General features: G+C 39.8%; 1 protein-coding gene across 1 annotated transcript; it reads left to right on the top strand.

Moving 5' to 3' along the window:
* The first annotated feature begins 2,924 nt into the window (after positions 1-2,924).
* Positions 2,925-4,961, top strand: soul2 (heme-binding protein soul2). The gene is made up of 4 exons (XM_084375707.1): positions 2,925-3,079; positions 3,180-3,306; positions 4,103-4,262; positions 4,535-4,961. Exons 1-4 carry the CDS (start codon positions 2,951-2,953, stop codon positions 4,722-4,724), a joined length of 606 nt encoding a protein of 201 aa, XP_084231833.1. The 5' UTR covers positions 2,925-2,950; the 3' UTR covers positions 4,725-4,961.
* Positions 4,962-13,084: the final 8,123 nt, after the last annotated feature.

Here is a 13,084-nt window from a genome sequence, read left to right as displayed (position 1 = left end):
AAATGTCTGTCCGGGAATGTGAACTCTCCTCTCGTTAAAAACACACAGACACTAGTGAAGGACGACAGTGTTAAGTTACCCAATTCCTACAAATAAATACATAAATTCCTACAAATCAAAGTCCTTCATTGAAAGTTTTTATAATGTATAAAATAATAACGTAATGAACATAACTTATCAAAAGTTAATGTTCATTATCCAGAGATGATCCCTAATGGAGTATTATAGGCCTGTATTATTGTTTTATTATTACTGATGCAGCCAGCCATCCATGCAGGTGGAGCTAGTTGTAAAGGACAGTTCACCCAAAAATGAAAATTGTTACTTGCATCTTCATATCCTAATATCGACTGTTTCTGCCTGGATGATATATCAGCTTTGGCTCTTGTATCAGTTTTCATCAGTTACCGTAACTGTCCTATCTCACACAACCAAAATACTGTTTTTCCCACAACCATCGGACGCATATTGGACGTACATCTCTCTGTGGTCCCTTCTCAGGGACTGAAAGAAGAGCTGAAGTAGTCCAAGTCGGCCCACACCAAAACAGTGACGTCACAGTTACCCACAACCAGCCTGTGATGGTCTAATAGATAAGATCTTAACAACAAGTAACACATTTCCAAATTGAGTTTAATGGCCAATCAGCTCCATTTGTTACTAAAGACAGAAAAAGACACAGTGGTCAGAAAGTTAGATGGTTGTTCATCATATACAAGCAAAGCTTCATATGAGACAACTCTTTTGTTTTGCTCCTGCCTTTTGTTGGAGCTATTTTTGGCGGTTTGATGTAACAGACGATACAACCTGTGTTTACCCACGGACATTAAATTTCAGCAGTCCCAAAGCTTTTCGGCTGTTCGCCTCAGTGGAGGTGTGTTCCAGTTCAATCAAAAGTAAACTCTGCACTGATGTTGTGAGTGCACTGCTTTTGTAGTTTCACATACAAGAAATGATTCTTAAAAATATCAAACTTTGAAAAGAACGGTCGAACAAAGAAGACAGTAGTGAACAGGCAGGCAGCATCAAAGGAGCCGACACAGCGAGCCAACAACCACTTTTAGAAGGAGTTTTAGAAGGAACTGACCTCCAGTTCTTGTGAAGTCTCCCACAGACTAGTTTAACAGGTTGGTTTTGGTTTGAAAAGAAAACAAGAAAAAAGGATCCACAGACAAGTGAGGCAGTTCCGTGTAAAAACAGAGACATGAAAGGAAGACTATCGTCCTTTCCCCCGGCTGCTCTGCTGACGGTCAGGCCTTTATCTATACACAACAGTCATACTGCATTAGTGTCTGTGTGTTTTACATGTATTAGACAAGTCAAACATCACAGTCTTTGATGATGAGGTTGAAGCAGTGTAACAATAAAGTTCAGTTCATATACCTTTTGAACAGAATTCAAATTTGCAGAAGACCACAGTGCATGTTGGTGTGTGAACATCTCTATGTTTATATTTCTCTGTGCACATAGTGAAATGACTTCCACATCAGGAGGGGACTTGATTTGGTGCCCTGTTTTAGCCAAAAACTTAGTTAGTTTAACTTACTTTAACTATCAGAAACTGGGGAGGGAGAAAACATCAGATTGGTGCAACTCAATTAACACAAGTTAACTTGTGAGTGTCACATACAGAGCCGAGCTTCTATGAGCAACTGTGTGCAGGTCAGCTAAAAGTGTGACGTTTGCTGAAATAGTGAAGACCCAAATGCAAGACACAGGCATGCAGGGTCAGGAACAAAAAGCAAGCTTTTAATAACTCCAAAAAACATAGAATCCAAAATCCAAGTAGTGCAAAAATACCAAAATACAAAGAAACAAACACAAAAGCTTAAACAAAGTGCAAACTGGAAAAAAGTTAAATTATCAGTGTATGTGTTTGACGCACCATAAAGTGCACATACTGTAGATGTCTTAAAATCTTTTGGAAAATGTGTCATTATAGGTTCTGATAAAATTAGGAAACCCACTACTGACATTTTCAGCAATTCCACTTTCACAGTAATTAGTTTTAGATCAAAACACATTAATTTCAAGCTACACGCACTAAGTGTAAGTGCAGTGCTGCTGCTGAGTGACGGAATTACTGCTGACAAATAATGATACATGAGGAGACATTAGCGTAGGGCATTCCCGTGTGACTGAGCAGTACAGGCCACAGTGACTGGGAAGTGGAAGCACTGATATATGTTGGTATGTTGGATATCAGAAAATGTCTTTTCTCTCATACTGCATGAGCAGGGAGAGGAGAGACATGGGTCACTGACCAAACACTCTATAACAGCAATTACTGTTGTATTATCAAGCTATTTGACACTTCTTACAATAAAAATCTATCACTTGCAGTAGTTTGAACTTAATGCTAACATCAGTATGAAAACATGCTCACAGTGACAATGTCAAGTGTTTGTGAGTGTTTTAGCACGCTCACATCAAACAACAAAAAACCTGAATTGAAACAAAAAACGGACAGAAGGAACAATTACGGTGATCAGTGATCATTTCAATGTGCATATGCATGTCAGCATCGTTTTAAATACACCCTGAAAAATGTGAATCGTTGCAGCTGCTAATTAACATGACATTGAGTTGAGCAGAGAGCGCACACAACAGATAACACAGATAACACAATGACATATCATGTCCTGAGTACATCTGGTGTACAGTATGTACATGTGCCTACTCTTGTCACATCATATTGGCCTCACAGAACTGATGTATGTGCATGAAAAGCAGAAATCATTCAGGAGAAGACGTTGATTAGATATCTATTTACTGTTTGTGAATCTGCGTGCGACAGTGACAAAGTCATGTCCTCCGTCTGCATTCCAGAGAGAACAATGTGGGTGTGACTGTGTGACCTGATAAACAGGCAACTTGAGATGTGACACGGCTACTCAGTTAAAAAGCAGCAGGGTTGTGTCCGTGGAGTTAGTTTGGAGAGTCGGCGAGGATGGAGCAGCAACTGGTCCTGGCTTTATCTCTTTTTCTGGTGTCGTTCTGCACCGCACGAGCATGGATTGCTCCAGAGTTTTGCCATGGGAAACAATGTCCCGAATACAAGCTGGTGAAGACGACCAAGGTAGGCGTCATAGCAGTTTGCACACACAGACACACACATTGGTCTGCTTTCTTTTACTAGTGTACGTTGAAAAACAGCTTTATGTTTGTGATGTCTACAGGGTTTTGAGGAGCGTTTGTATAATGCGACTGAATGGATCACAACCAAGGTAGAAAGACCTGAGAGCATTGATCTGTTGGCTGCAAATTCAAGGCTGACGGATTACTGGAAAAGACTGATTGATGCCGGTATGTCGAGGTCTGAAACCAAAAGTTTCACTCATACAGTGGTTTGATTTTATGATGCTAATAGCACAATTGAATAGTATACCAGTACAATCGATATGCTTTAATTAAACAGTAGAACTGGGGTATCATTACATTTAAAGAAGTCACTAGAGAGTAGCAGTTTTATAATGTTCATCAACAAAACAAAATGTAATATGAAATGAAATGAAATAATTGCTTTGTGATTCACTACATACTGCATGAGGACACACTCTATGCAATTAACAGTGAGAACAAAACAATCGTTTGTGTTTTCACTTGTTCCTGCAACTCAAGTGTAGCTACAGTAATAAGGCCAAGAGCTCATCAAAGGTCAAGTTTGTAAGAAAGTTGATTTTTGAGTCTCGTTCCCAACTCGTCAAATACTGATACTTTGGGATTGAAGGTCGGGTCGGTTGCCATCTCAAAGCCTCAGTATATGATAAGTAGGGAAAACCAAAGCGTCAGCAGTTGACGAGTTGGGAATGAGACTCTTAATTTAACTTTTATAGAACCTGTAAATGGAAGAGGTCTGTTATTTAACAAAATGAAATAAGTCTAATTAAGGTGTATCACCATAAACTACACCTAGATATTATGTGAAAAGCATAAATACAAGTTTTTCCTTCAAAAGATGTTACCTCTAAGAGATTTTAAAATTGGTTCAATATTTGAATCCAAGAAATGTTCGAACTTTCTACTTGCCTGCATTCCTGCAGTGCCGTACAGTTTCACATGTAGACTTCACATAATTTTGCCCCATATTTGACTCCTCCAGGTAATAAGGTCCCTGACAACACCTGGCCAGTGCTGATCACCGTCAAGGGAGAAAATGAATATCGGCTGTCCTGGTTTGTTCCTCCCGGCACAACAACACCTCCAGACGGCGATTCGTCAGTCACATTAGAAAGCAGACCTGAAGCCACTGTCTACGTCAGGTGAGCAGAAACCACTCCCATCACTGCATATTATTTTACAGTCATTAAACACAACTTGATCAGAGATTGGAAGGCATTCACTGAATGCATCGTAACATTGCGAGCTGGCGCCTGTAAAACAAAAGAGAGACAGAAAAAATCATATAAATGCAGAAAACAATCAATGAAACCATGAGCATGACCTCACATGTGACAGTGAAGTGACTTTTTACAAAGGTTTTGATGTAATCTGAATCCATTTCATCTGTCATTGTTTCCGCATCGTAATAAAGGATCTTCGATGGTACTCCAAGCATCCAGAGAGGTCAAGAAAATGCCAACGAATTATGCAAAGCCTTGGATGAAAACTGTGCTGATACCACTTACTCCGGGGCTGGCTATGACTCCTATTTCTCTCTTAGTCACCACAATGAGATCTGGATCTATGCTTCTGATATCAACAGATCCAAGACACCTCAGTAAAGTGTACTTAAGTACTACCTTGATGCAGTCCTGCTTTAATGAACAGGCTCAATGTAGTCAGACTTGTTCAGATGCTTCTGTTGCGTGCTTGAAACTGGAATGTTGTGTTCTTCTGTCTTCTATCAGTAATGACATTTTTGCTGTCTCATAATTCTTCCTGCTCCAAACATATCTGCTGTAAACAAAAAGAAATACATATCTGTCCTTGGTCAAGTCATTAAACTGTTGTCCGTGTTATCCTTGTTTGCATGTGTGGTTAATGCCACGTTCCCTCCTATCTCTCTGCTGAATAGAACGTTCACTACAGAAGTACGAGCTACCTAACTGAACGATGACACGGACATGTCTCCCCTCACACAAAAAATGTGGGGAAAATCCACTTCCTCCTTACTGGTTAGACTTGTTTGTACAAAAGCATGAAGTTTCCTTTTCATTGTTTGTGTCCTAAAGTACAAGAGCTTCGGAAGAAGGTGGTTGTGAATGCTGGAGGCATATGTTCTAGGATGGCCTCGCTCTTTTTGAATATTAACTCCTTCCACATTTTTCAGCGTAGAATCGTCATTCAAACATCAAAATATTCAGCTCCATTGGGACCAGTATTGTGTGAATTTTCTCAGTGATATCATTTATACAATCAGAAATACTAAACATTTTCTGTGCAAAGTTTTCAATGTCAGAATGTTCAAAAATCCCACATTTTCACACTTTTCAAGCATTTCCAACTCTTAACTGCTCATTTTATACATTCAGCTATCAACTTCATTCTAACTTCAACAGGTCACAAGACTTCAAACTATAAAACTTGTGTTCAGCTTTTTAATTGTTGTATTTAGTTTTAGAAATATTGCAGTTTTAGTTTTATGTTTTTTTAAGCTCGTCTTACACTTTTGTAATGGGCATGTATTGCAGTGTGCTGTGCTGTCACTGACTGCACAGGTCAGTGACAGCCCCTGTGATGCTGCACACAGCCTTCCTGCCTTTTTTCAGTTATTTTTTTACTATTTGCTCTTTACCTTCCACAATTTTCACTTCTCATACAACAGTTAACCATAAAACAGTAGGAAATCCTGTCCTCTTTCAGCAATAGGACCTACACTTTTGGCTTGAATGGGCTTTCGAGCAACAAGCACTCCAGCCAGCTCCCTCATAAGCCCCAATTTTAACATTTTTTAAATGTCTGAAGGACAGCAGACAGCACCAGTTTTCTCACTTGCTGTCATTCCCTCTTTTTTGACTCTACGAAAGCAACATCTACATGAATGTTTCAGCTACTTCTCCTGTCACACATGAAGGAAAAAAATAACTAATAAATAAAATATAATAAATAATAGCAGCAGTTTTTTTTTCTAAAGTTCTATTAAAGTGCTATTTATCTTTTGTTGGTATTGCTACTGGTAATACTACAGCTTTTACCAAGACTACTAGACTAGACTCTCTCTCTCCTTCCCTTCCTACTTCCCCTTGTTTCACCTTTCTCCCCCCTCTCCCTCCCTCCCTCCCTGAGGTGACAGGGGGTAAACCAAAAAAAAAAGGAAACTGGCCAAAAGAAAAATCTCTGAGATCTTCACTCAGACAGAAAACACAGAAAGCCAACTGATGGTGTTGACTCCCTGGAGACACACAACCAACTGAGCAGTGGAACTGCAACCCCTTTATATATCGGGGGGAGGGAGAAAAATCACAGGTGCACCTACAAGTAGCTCCTGATGACCTGTGACCTAGAACTTGGGAAATCTCTGTTCACAACAGGACCTTGGGGAATCTGTGATCTCTGTCCATAACAGAAAGTAGAAAAAACAACAACAGCCACATTCCTTTTGTATATGCTGTTTAAAAATATATGATAAAAGGCATGCAAATTTGTTGCAAATATTGATAAGACAAACATTTTTTTTTTTGAATAAAACATTTATTTTAAGTCTATTAAATGAGCACGAATATAGAGACTTTTTTTTAAATTAACTGATGAACACCAGCGCTGCAGGCTTACTGGCATGTGATGCCTGATATCTAACACTAGATGGTGGTGTAGGTGTGGCTAACAGTTCAGACTTTGTGAATGGAGCCAGCACAGAAAAAGGCTGAATTTGATTTAGACTGACATTTTATCCTCTAAAGCGGAATTACATCATGTGTCAGTCAGGTATGTGTATTCACATGCCTAACGTGTCCTAACATGTTGGAAAGATGTATGAAACCTGAAATGAGAGTTATTGCTTCCATATCAATATGTGTTATTGCATTAGGTGTGAAAGTCAGTGGTGGAAGAAGTATTTAGATCCTATATTTAAGTCAAATAAACAATACCACAATAACACCATTATTGAGACCACTGCTGAAAAACAGAGAATTTAATATGCAGAAATTCACATTATGGACCCTACCACTGTAACAAACTGGCCACATTTTCACACATGGATCCTACACAGTCCAGACATATACTAGGTTTTGACCTTGTCTTTTTAACTCTGATTCTAATCATAAATATTGCCACATTAGCCTTATATAAAATCCCCCAGAGCAGGGGTGCCCAAAGGTTTTCCCTTGGAGGGCCATAATATTGTATTATATATTTACAATGTGTGGTATTAAGATCCCAAGCTCCCTTTATTGACCGTCTTGTTTAAAAAGCATTATGACTCTTATTAATTTATTTTACTAGAAACACCTGTCATCTGCCAAATCAAACTTTGTGATAGGCCAGCTTTGGCCCCTGGTCCCAACTTTGGGCAGCCCTGCTCCAGAGTATGTCCCCCAGTACATATTAGCTCCTGGGTTAAATTTTGTCATAGACCAATCAGCAACAACATTAAAACCACTGAAAGGTGAAGTGAATAATATTGATAATCTTGTTACAATGCATTGTTCTGCTGGAACGTTCATGTGGAAACCACCAGAATCAACTTCTGCTCGTTTCATCTGCAGGTTGTTCTCATTGCTGGTTATCATTTCTCGTTACAAGCTTTTTCAATTTTTCAGAACTGTTGTAAATAATTATGCTTTTAAAAGGTTAAGGGGGATAAGACTGACCGTCTCAAAAAGTGGTTTGAACATGTCTCCAGCATCCCCTGTATAAATGACACGTATGCATGTATTGCAAATATAACTATGACGAATCTTTGAATCTTGAGAGAAGTCAAATAAAATCAGTCAATCTGCCAAAATAGTTGACTGCTCAGAAATGTCTTGTGGTCCATGGGCGTCATCATGATTTTCCCTGCCATCTTCACCAGGACAAACTTAAAGTATGGCTTCTAGACACTACTGGCGGCATCACATTGACTGTAGCCACCTATCATTAGTGTTAGCGCACTAGAGTGTTTGAGAGCAGGCTGAAACTATCAAGTTGTCTTCTCTTATCATGTACGGTGTGAGTCACTGATGTAAACGCACAGCATCTCCAGAAGGCTCAGTAAATGTTCTTTGTTCAGCTGCTGCTGCATAGCAGGGTTCTCAAAGGGAACACAGAGTAACCTTGAACTGGAGCATCTTCACACTGTTCCTCACCACAAGACCGCCATCCACGCAGTCACCACAGCAACCGTTTCCATAGCGGGAAGTATGTAATCACACTTTTATGGAAAGCTGGCCAAGGTAGAGGAGTATGACCATATGACTCATACTTAATAACGACTTACTCACCCATCTACCCTTTCACATGCCTGTCAACCTTCTACAGATGTAAGGAACACTTTAAGAATCTGGTTGTATTGATTATGTCTTTGAGAAAAGTACTCAGTATATAAAGGAATCAACTTTTAAAATTTTGACTGTAACCTTACATGACATAACATTTTTTTTTATTGGTGAAATAGCGTGACAAAAAACATTAGGTGATATTGGAAGATAACAAAAATAGACATACTAGACAGAGATACAGTCAGTTACATAAAGCAGTAATAATGGTGTTTGCAATAACATGATAAGACTTCGGGAGTGAGGATCAGATTATGGTAGGTACTGTAGGGTGTATGTGTGCGTGCGCGTGTGTGTGTGTGTGTGTGTGTGTGTGTGTGTGTGTGTGTGTGTGTGTGTGTGTGTGTGCGTGCGTGCGTGCGTGCGTGCGTGCGTGCGTGCGTGTGTATGTTTGTATGAGAGTCAGTGATATGTATCTGTGTTATGTATCACACGGCATGAGTGGCGTCTAGATGTACCAAAAATATAATAATAATAATAATCATATAATAATCATATGTATTACAATATAATATGATATAATAATAACCTTTAACCTAATAACAGCAGTGAGTCCATACAGCAGCGTGGAGTGAGGCCAGACCGGGCCACAGGAGAGGTGAGCGCTCCAACATCAATCCCAAATCACGACATAAATTTTCCAGTATCTGTTTTGGGAATCAGTAGCTACTCAGAAGCCTCTCAGTGCTTTCAACCAAACAGATCAGCGGCTGACAACATTTTCCAGTGATGGCAAAGGAGCCATGATACAAATCAAATACCTGTCAGAGATGTCTTTTATAGATCGGACATATCTGTTAGACAAGTTACAAATATAAAATGTATGTATTGTATGCGTTGTATACTGTGATTTGGTCATTTGGTCCCCTGTCGTTACTTCAGGGATAGGGAAGTCGGCAAAGGAGACTAAAAATTTACGTTATGTTCATCAAGTAACGACATTTCCCCTCCAGCTCCAGTCCGCAGTCAACATTAAAGGACATAAATACCCCAAAATGGAAGTCAGCTCCACACTGCAGTCAGGTTGATAAACAGGAGTGTAGATAAATCTCTGAGATCTCCTCCCGATAATAAACTGATCTGGATCAGAGCTGAATCTGAAGTGACTCCAGGTGTTCTGACTCTAATCCAGACTCTCTAGCCAGCTCCAAGCAGCTGAGCAGCAGTTCTTGCCCCCCTCTCTTGCTCCCTTAACACATATTCCTAATAAGTACAAGCTGATAAATTTCACACTTGGCGTAGTAATTATTGTACGCACCAGTGACACATACATCTGTGCATACACACTGTTGATGAGGTCCCAGGATCCTATGCTTTTATTCTAAGGCTGACTTGCCATTCACACATGCTTGCACTCGGACAAAAGAGGCCAGTCTAGAGCCCTATGGAATAGCTCCATGGAGTCGCACTATTGTGTTGATTGGTTGGGAAGTACAGTCACTGCGGAGTACATGGCTTGTTAAGGGGAAGGCTTAAAGAAGGTCCTGGAGTGACGTGGGCAAAAATGTGTGCAGTATTTTATTATACAGATGTACTGTATGTCAAACTGTACCTCAAAGGCTTCTGGACAGGATACAAATGTTGGTCAGGAGTAATCAAATAAGACATAATGAAGCTAAAGTGTGTTTGCAGGTCTTAGGGAGTACTACTGCATATGAGAAAAAGTTGTTTAAGGCCTTTTGTGGCTCCAGAGGACGCTGCATGTAATCTGATAGATTGCCTCCAGTGATGCCATTCAGTGGCTTAGTTGCACTGAGTAAACACACTTTAATGTGTAAAACTGGTGGAGTTACCCTTTAATATAGATCAATTTGCAGAGGTCTTTTTTCACTTTGACAATACAAGGTCTGTCTCTGTTGTTCAGTGTCATAAAAGCCACAATATCTGTGCTATTATTAAATGTTGTAGGAATGAAACATGAACACTTCTAAAAGAAACTCTGTAAATCAACTTCAATTGATACTTTTGTGAAATATTCTTTTTTTTTTTTGCTCATACTGTTCTTTGGAATTTATTTCCCTGTCAACTCATCGGGACACGAACATTTTGTGATGTTGTTTTAATTATCATCAATAAACAACACAACTGCCAAGAAGATTAGCAGCCTCCACGCTGCATTTTACATCACATGTCTGAGGAAGGGTTTAGTGGAGTGTATTCATTTTGAAGATGATGTTGACTTCACAAAAATTCAATTGCAAATAATGTAGTGTGTAAATGTAAAATCTGACATGTGGAGGGATATGTACAAATTAAGTGAGAAGTCACGCATTCTCTCTAAGTCCCTCCATGTCTCTTAAACATACACATCCTCTGTAGTTTCACCTGGAACTAACCAATTTAAAGGCAAAATGCTCATTTTAGAGCATCACACTGGGACTGGTATCTCAGTCAAAGAACATGAGGAGGTTTCAGTGTGTGAAACATGGATGAGAAATTATCTGTATGAGCAGCTGAAAAATCTTCCCTGTCTATTTTTGTCTTTTTGTCTCTGTAGTTTCTTAATATGCCTCTTTTTTCATCTCCCTCCCTCTCTGACGCACATACACACAGGCCTGTTTAAACCATGTGCGTCTGTCACGTCCGTGTAAATGTGTGTGTGTGTGTGTGTGTGTGTCTGTGCGTGTGTGTTGCGTGCGTGTCGTCTTGAGGACAGTGGAGTCTGATAGGAGAAGTCAGTGTCAGCCCTGAGGGAGGACGCCTGCTAATAGAGTTTGCTCTGTGGAGGAGAGTGCTCTAAGAATGTGATGTTGATGTATTCAGCTTTGTGTGTGTGTGCGTGCGTGTGCGTGCGTGCGTGCGTGTGCGTGTGTGTGTGTGTGTGTGTGTGTGTGTGTGTGTGTGTGTGTGTGTGTGTGTGTGTGTGCGTGCGTGCGTACGAAAACACATAGCACATAATGGTCCATCTGAGGATTTTTACTCCATTGCAAAACAAATTTTGTGACGCACACGCACACACAAACACACACTGTGAGTGTATTGCATAAGGTCTTTTATGTTTGTAGTCTATGTGAATCTCAACCAAACTATCTGTGCAGCTTTTACTGGGGTGCCTGTTCATTAAGTTTAGCTTTAGTATTTACGTTTATTAAGATAAGATGCAAACACGTGTTGATTTCAAGTAACATGTTGACAGATGTGAAGCACATATATCAATCTCTTTCCAAAGATATCATCTCTGAGGTGCCAAGTAGGTGTTCGCATTAGAAAATGTTTGCCATGCTGTTGATAAAGGTCAAAATACTGAAGTCATATAGAATAGAACATATTTTATAGTATAAAGAGCTGCAAAGTTATTGAACCAAAATAAAGAAATAAGTTAACATTTTACAAAACTAAACTGAAGTGCAGTGGTTAGCACTGCTGCCTCGCAAGAAGGTCCTGGGTTTGAGACCGGGGCAAAAATAAAGGAGCAAAAAGTTATTGACTTGCAATTAAAACTACGCTTTAAGAAGTAGAAACAAGGGTTGAACCAAAGTAAACAAGAGGATTAAGTTTGTGAACACAGGGTGTTACCCATAGGAAAGGGTACAGAAATCACTAATAATACTAATGCATGATACCAGTTGGTAGGAACATACTCATTTGTATTTTATTTTATTTTTGGAAAGAAATTTGGTTGAACACATTACTGTGTTAGTTGGAAGCCTTTCCATTGGACACACAGCACTGCGCACTGTCCTGAAGCACTTTATGTCATTGCTGCCCAATTGCAAGTGTACAGTGTTGATATGGACTTCCATGGATTATAAGGCATTAGTTTGCCAACACTGGGTTTGCTGCAGGATTAGTCAACTCACTTGAGCGGGAGGGCAGATTTTCTCAGTTATAGCGTGTCTCTCTCTCTCTCTGCACAGATGTTTATCCACACAGAAAACACCATAATACCACGCTGCTACAGGCTGGCCACACTGGATGCGTGAGCAGCGCGTGTGTGTGCAGTTACGTCTTGCTTTTCATTTCGGCATCCTGAGTCCTGCCTCTTCTAAACAGGTTAGAGCAGCTACACTGGCTTGCACTTCTCACGCGCCTGTCAAGCGAAGAGTTTTGCCTATTCTTAGTGCGACATGTGCGCAGTTCTTGGCAAAAACAGACCTGCAAACGAGCTGTAGTACATGGGAAGTGCTGTATTTTATTTATCTATGTTTCTCTGACAGTTTTTTCATTAATATTATTAATGAGAGAAACTAATGACAAACGTTCCAGTACTTCCGGATACCGGCCATTGTTCATGGTCATCTGGCTTGACCTATCGGCTATACTGCCTCCTACAGTTTCTGATGGTACTGCTCCTTTTTGTCAGCACCACTAAGCCTTCACAAAATGTGCACAATCGGACGAAATGACGTTGAGAATAAATGAGCCGTAACATTTTTGGTACTACAACATCATGCTACAACTGCTATTGATACTCGGAGGCACCCCATTGTAGGTAACTACTCAGTATTATGTGTCACTTTACTTACTGGTTCATAGTTAATCATGAACAACTCTAGAGAAAGTGGCCGGTTTGATTCTAAGACATTTATGAACTAATCATTACCTAATGATTCACTAATGTAGTATCTCCCAGTCTGTTCTCTAGTAACTCGTCAATATCTACTATATAGTCCTCATTAACTATCAATTCTTTCCTGATTTATTCCTTACTCACTCACTCACTC

The sequence above is a fragment of the Pagrus pagrus genome, assembly GCF_965226575.1.
Source record: "Pagrus pagrus genome assembly, chromosome: 15".
Lineage (NCBI taxonomy): Eukaryota > Metazoa > Chordata > Actinopteri > Spariformes > Sparidae > Pagrus > Pagrus pagrus.
This window is presented reverse-complemented; position numbering and strand designations above follow the sequence as displayed.

Bases quoted from the DNA above. Each gene is read 5' to 3' on its own strand.
- soul2 (XM_084375707.1), top strand. From the start codon at position 2,951: ATGGAGCAGCAACTGGTCCTGGCTTTATCTCTTTTTCTGGTGTCGTTC. The intron at 3,080-3,179 runs GTAGGCGTCATA...TGATGTCTACAG, and splicing joins AGCTGGTGAAGACGACCAAG to GGTTTTGAGGAGCGTTTGTA. The intron at 4,263-4,534 runs GTGAGCAGAAAC...ATCGTAATAAAG, and splicing joins GAAGCCACTGTCTACGTCAG to GATCTTCGATGGTACTCCAA.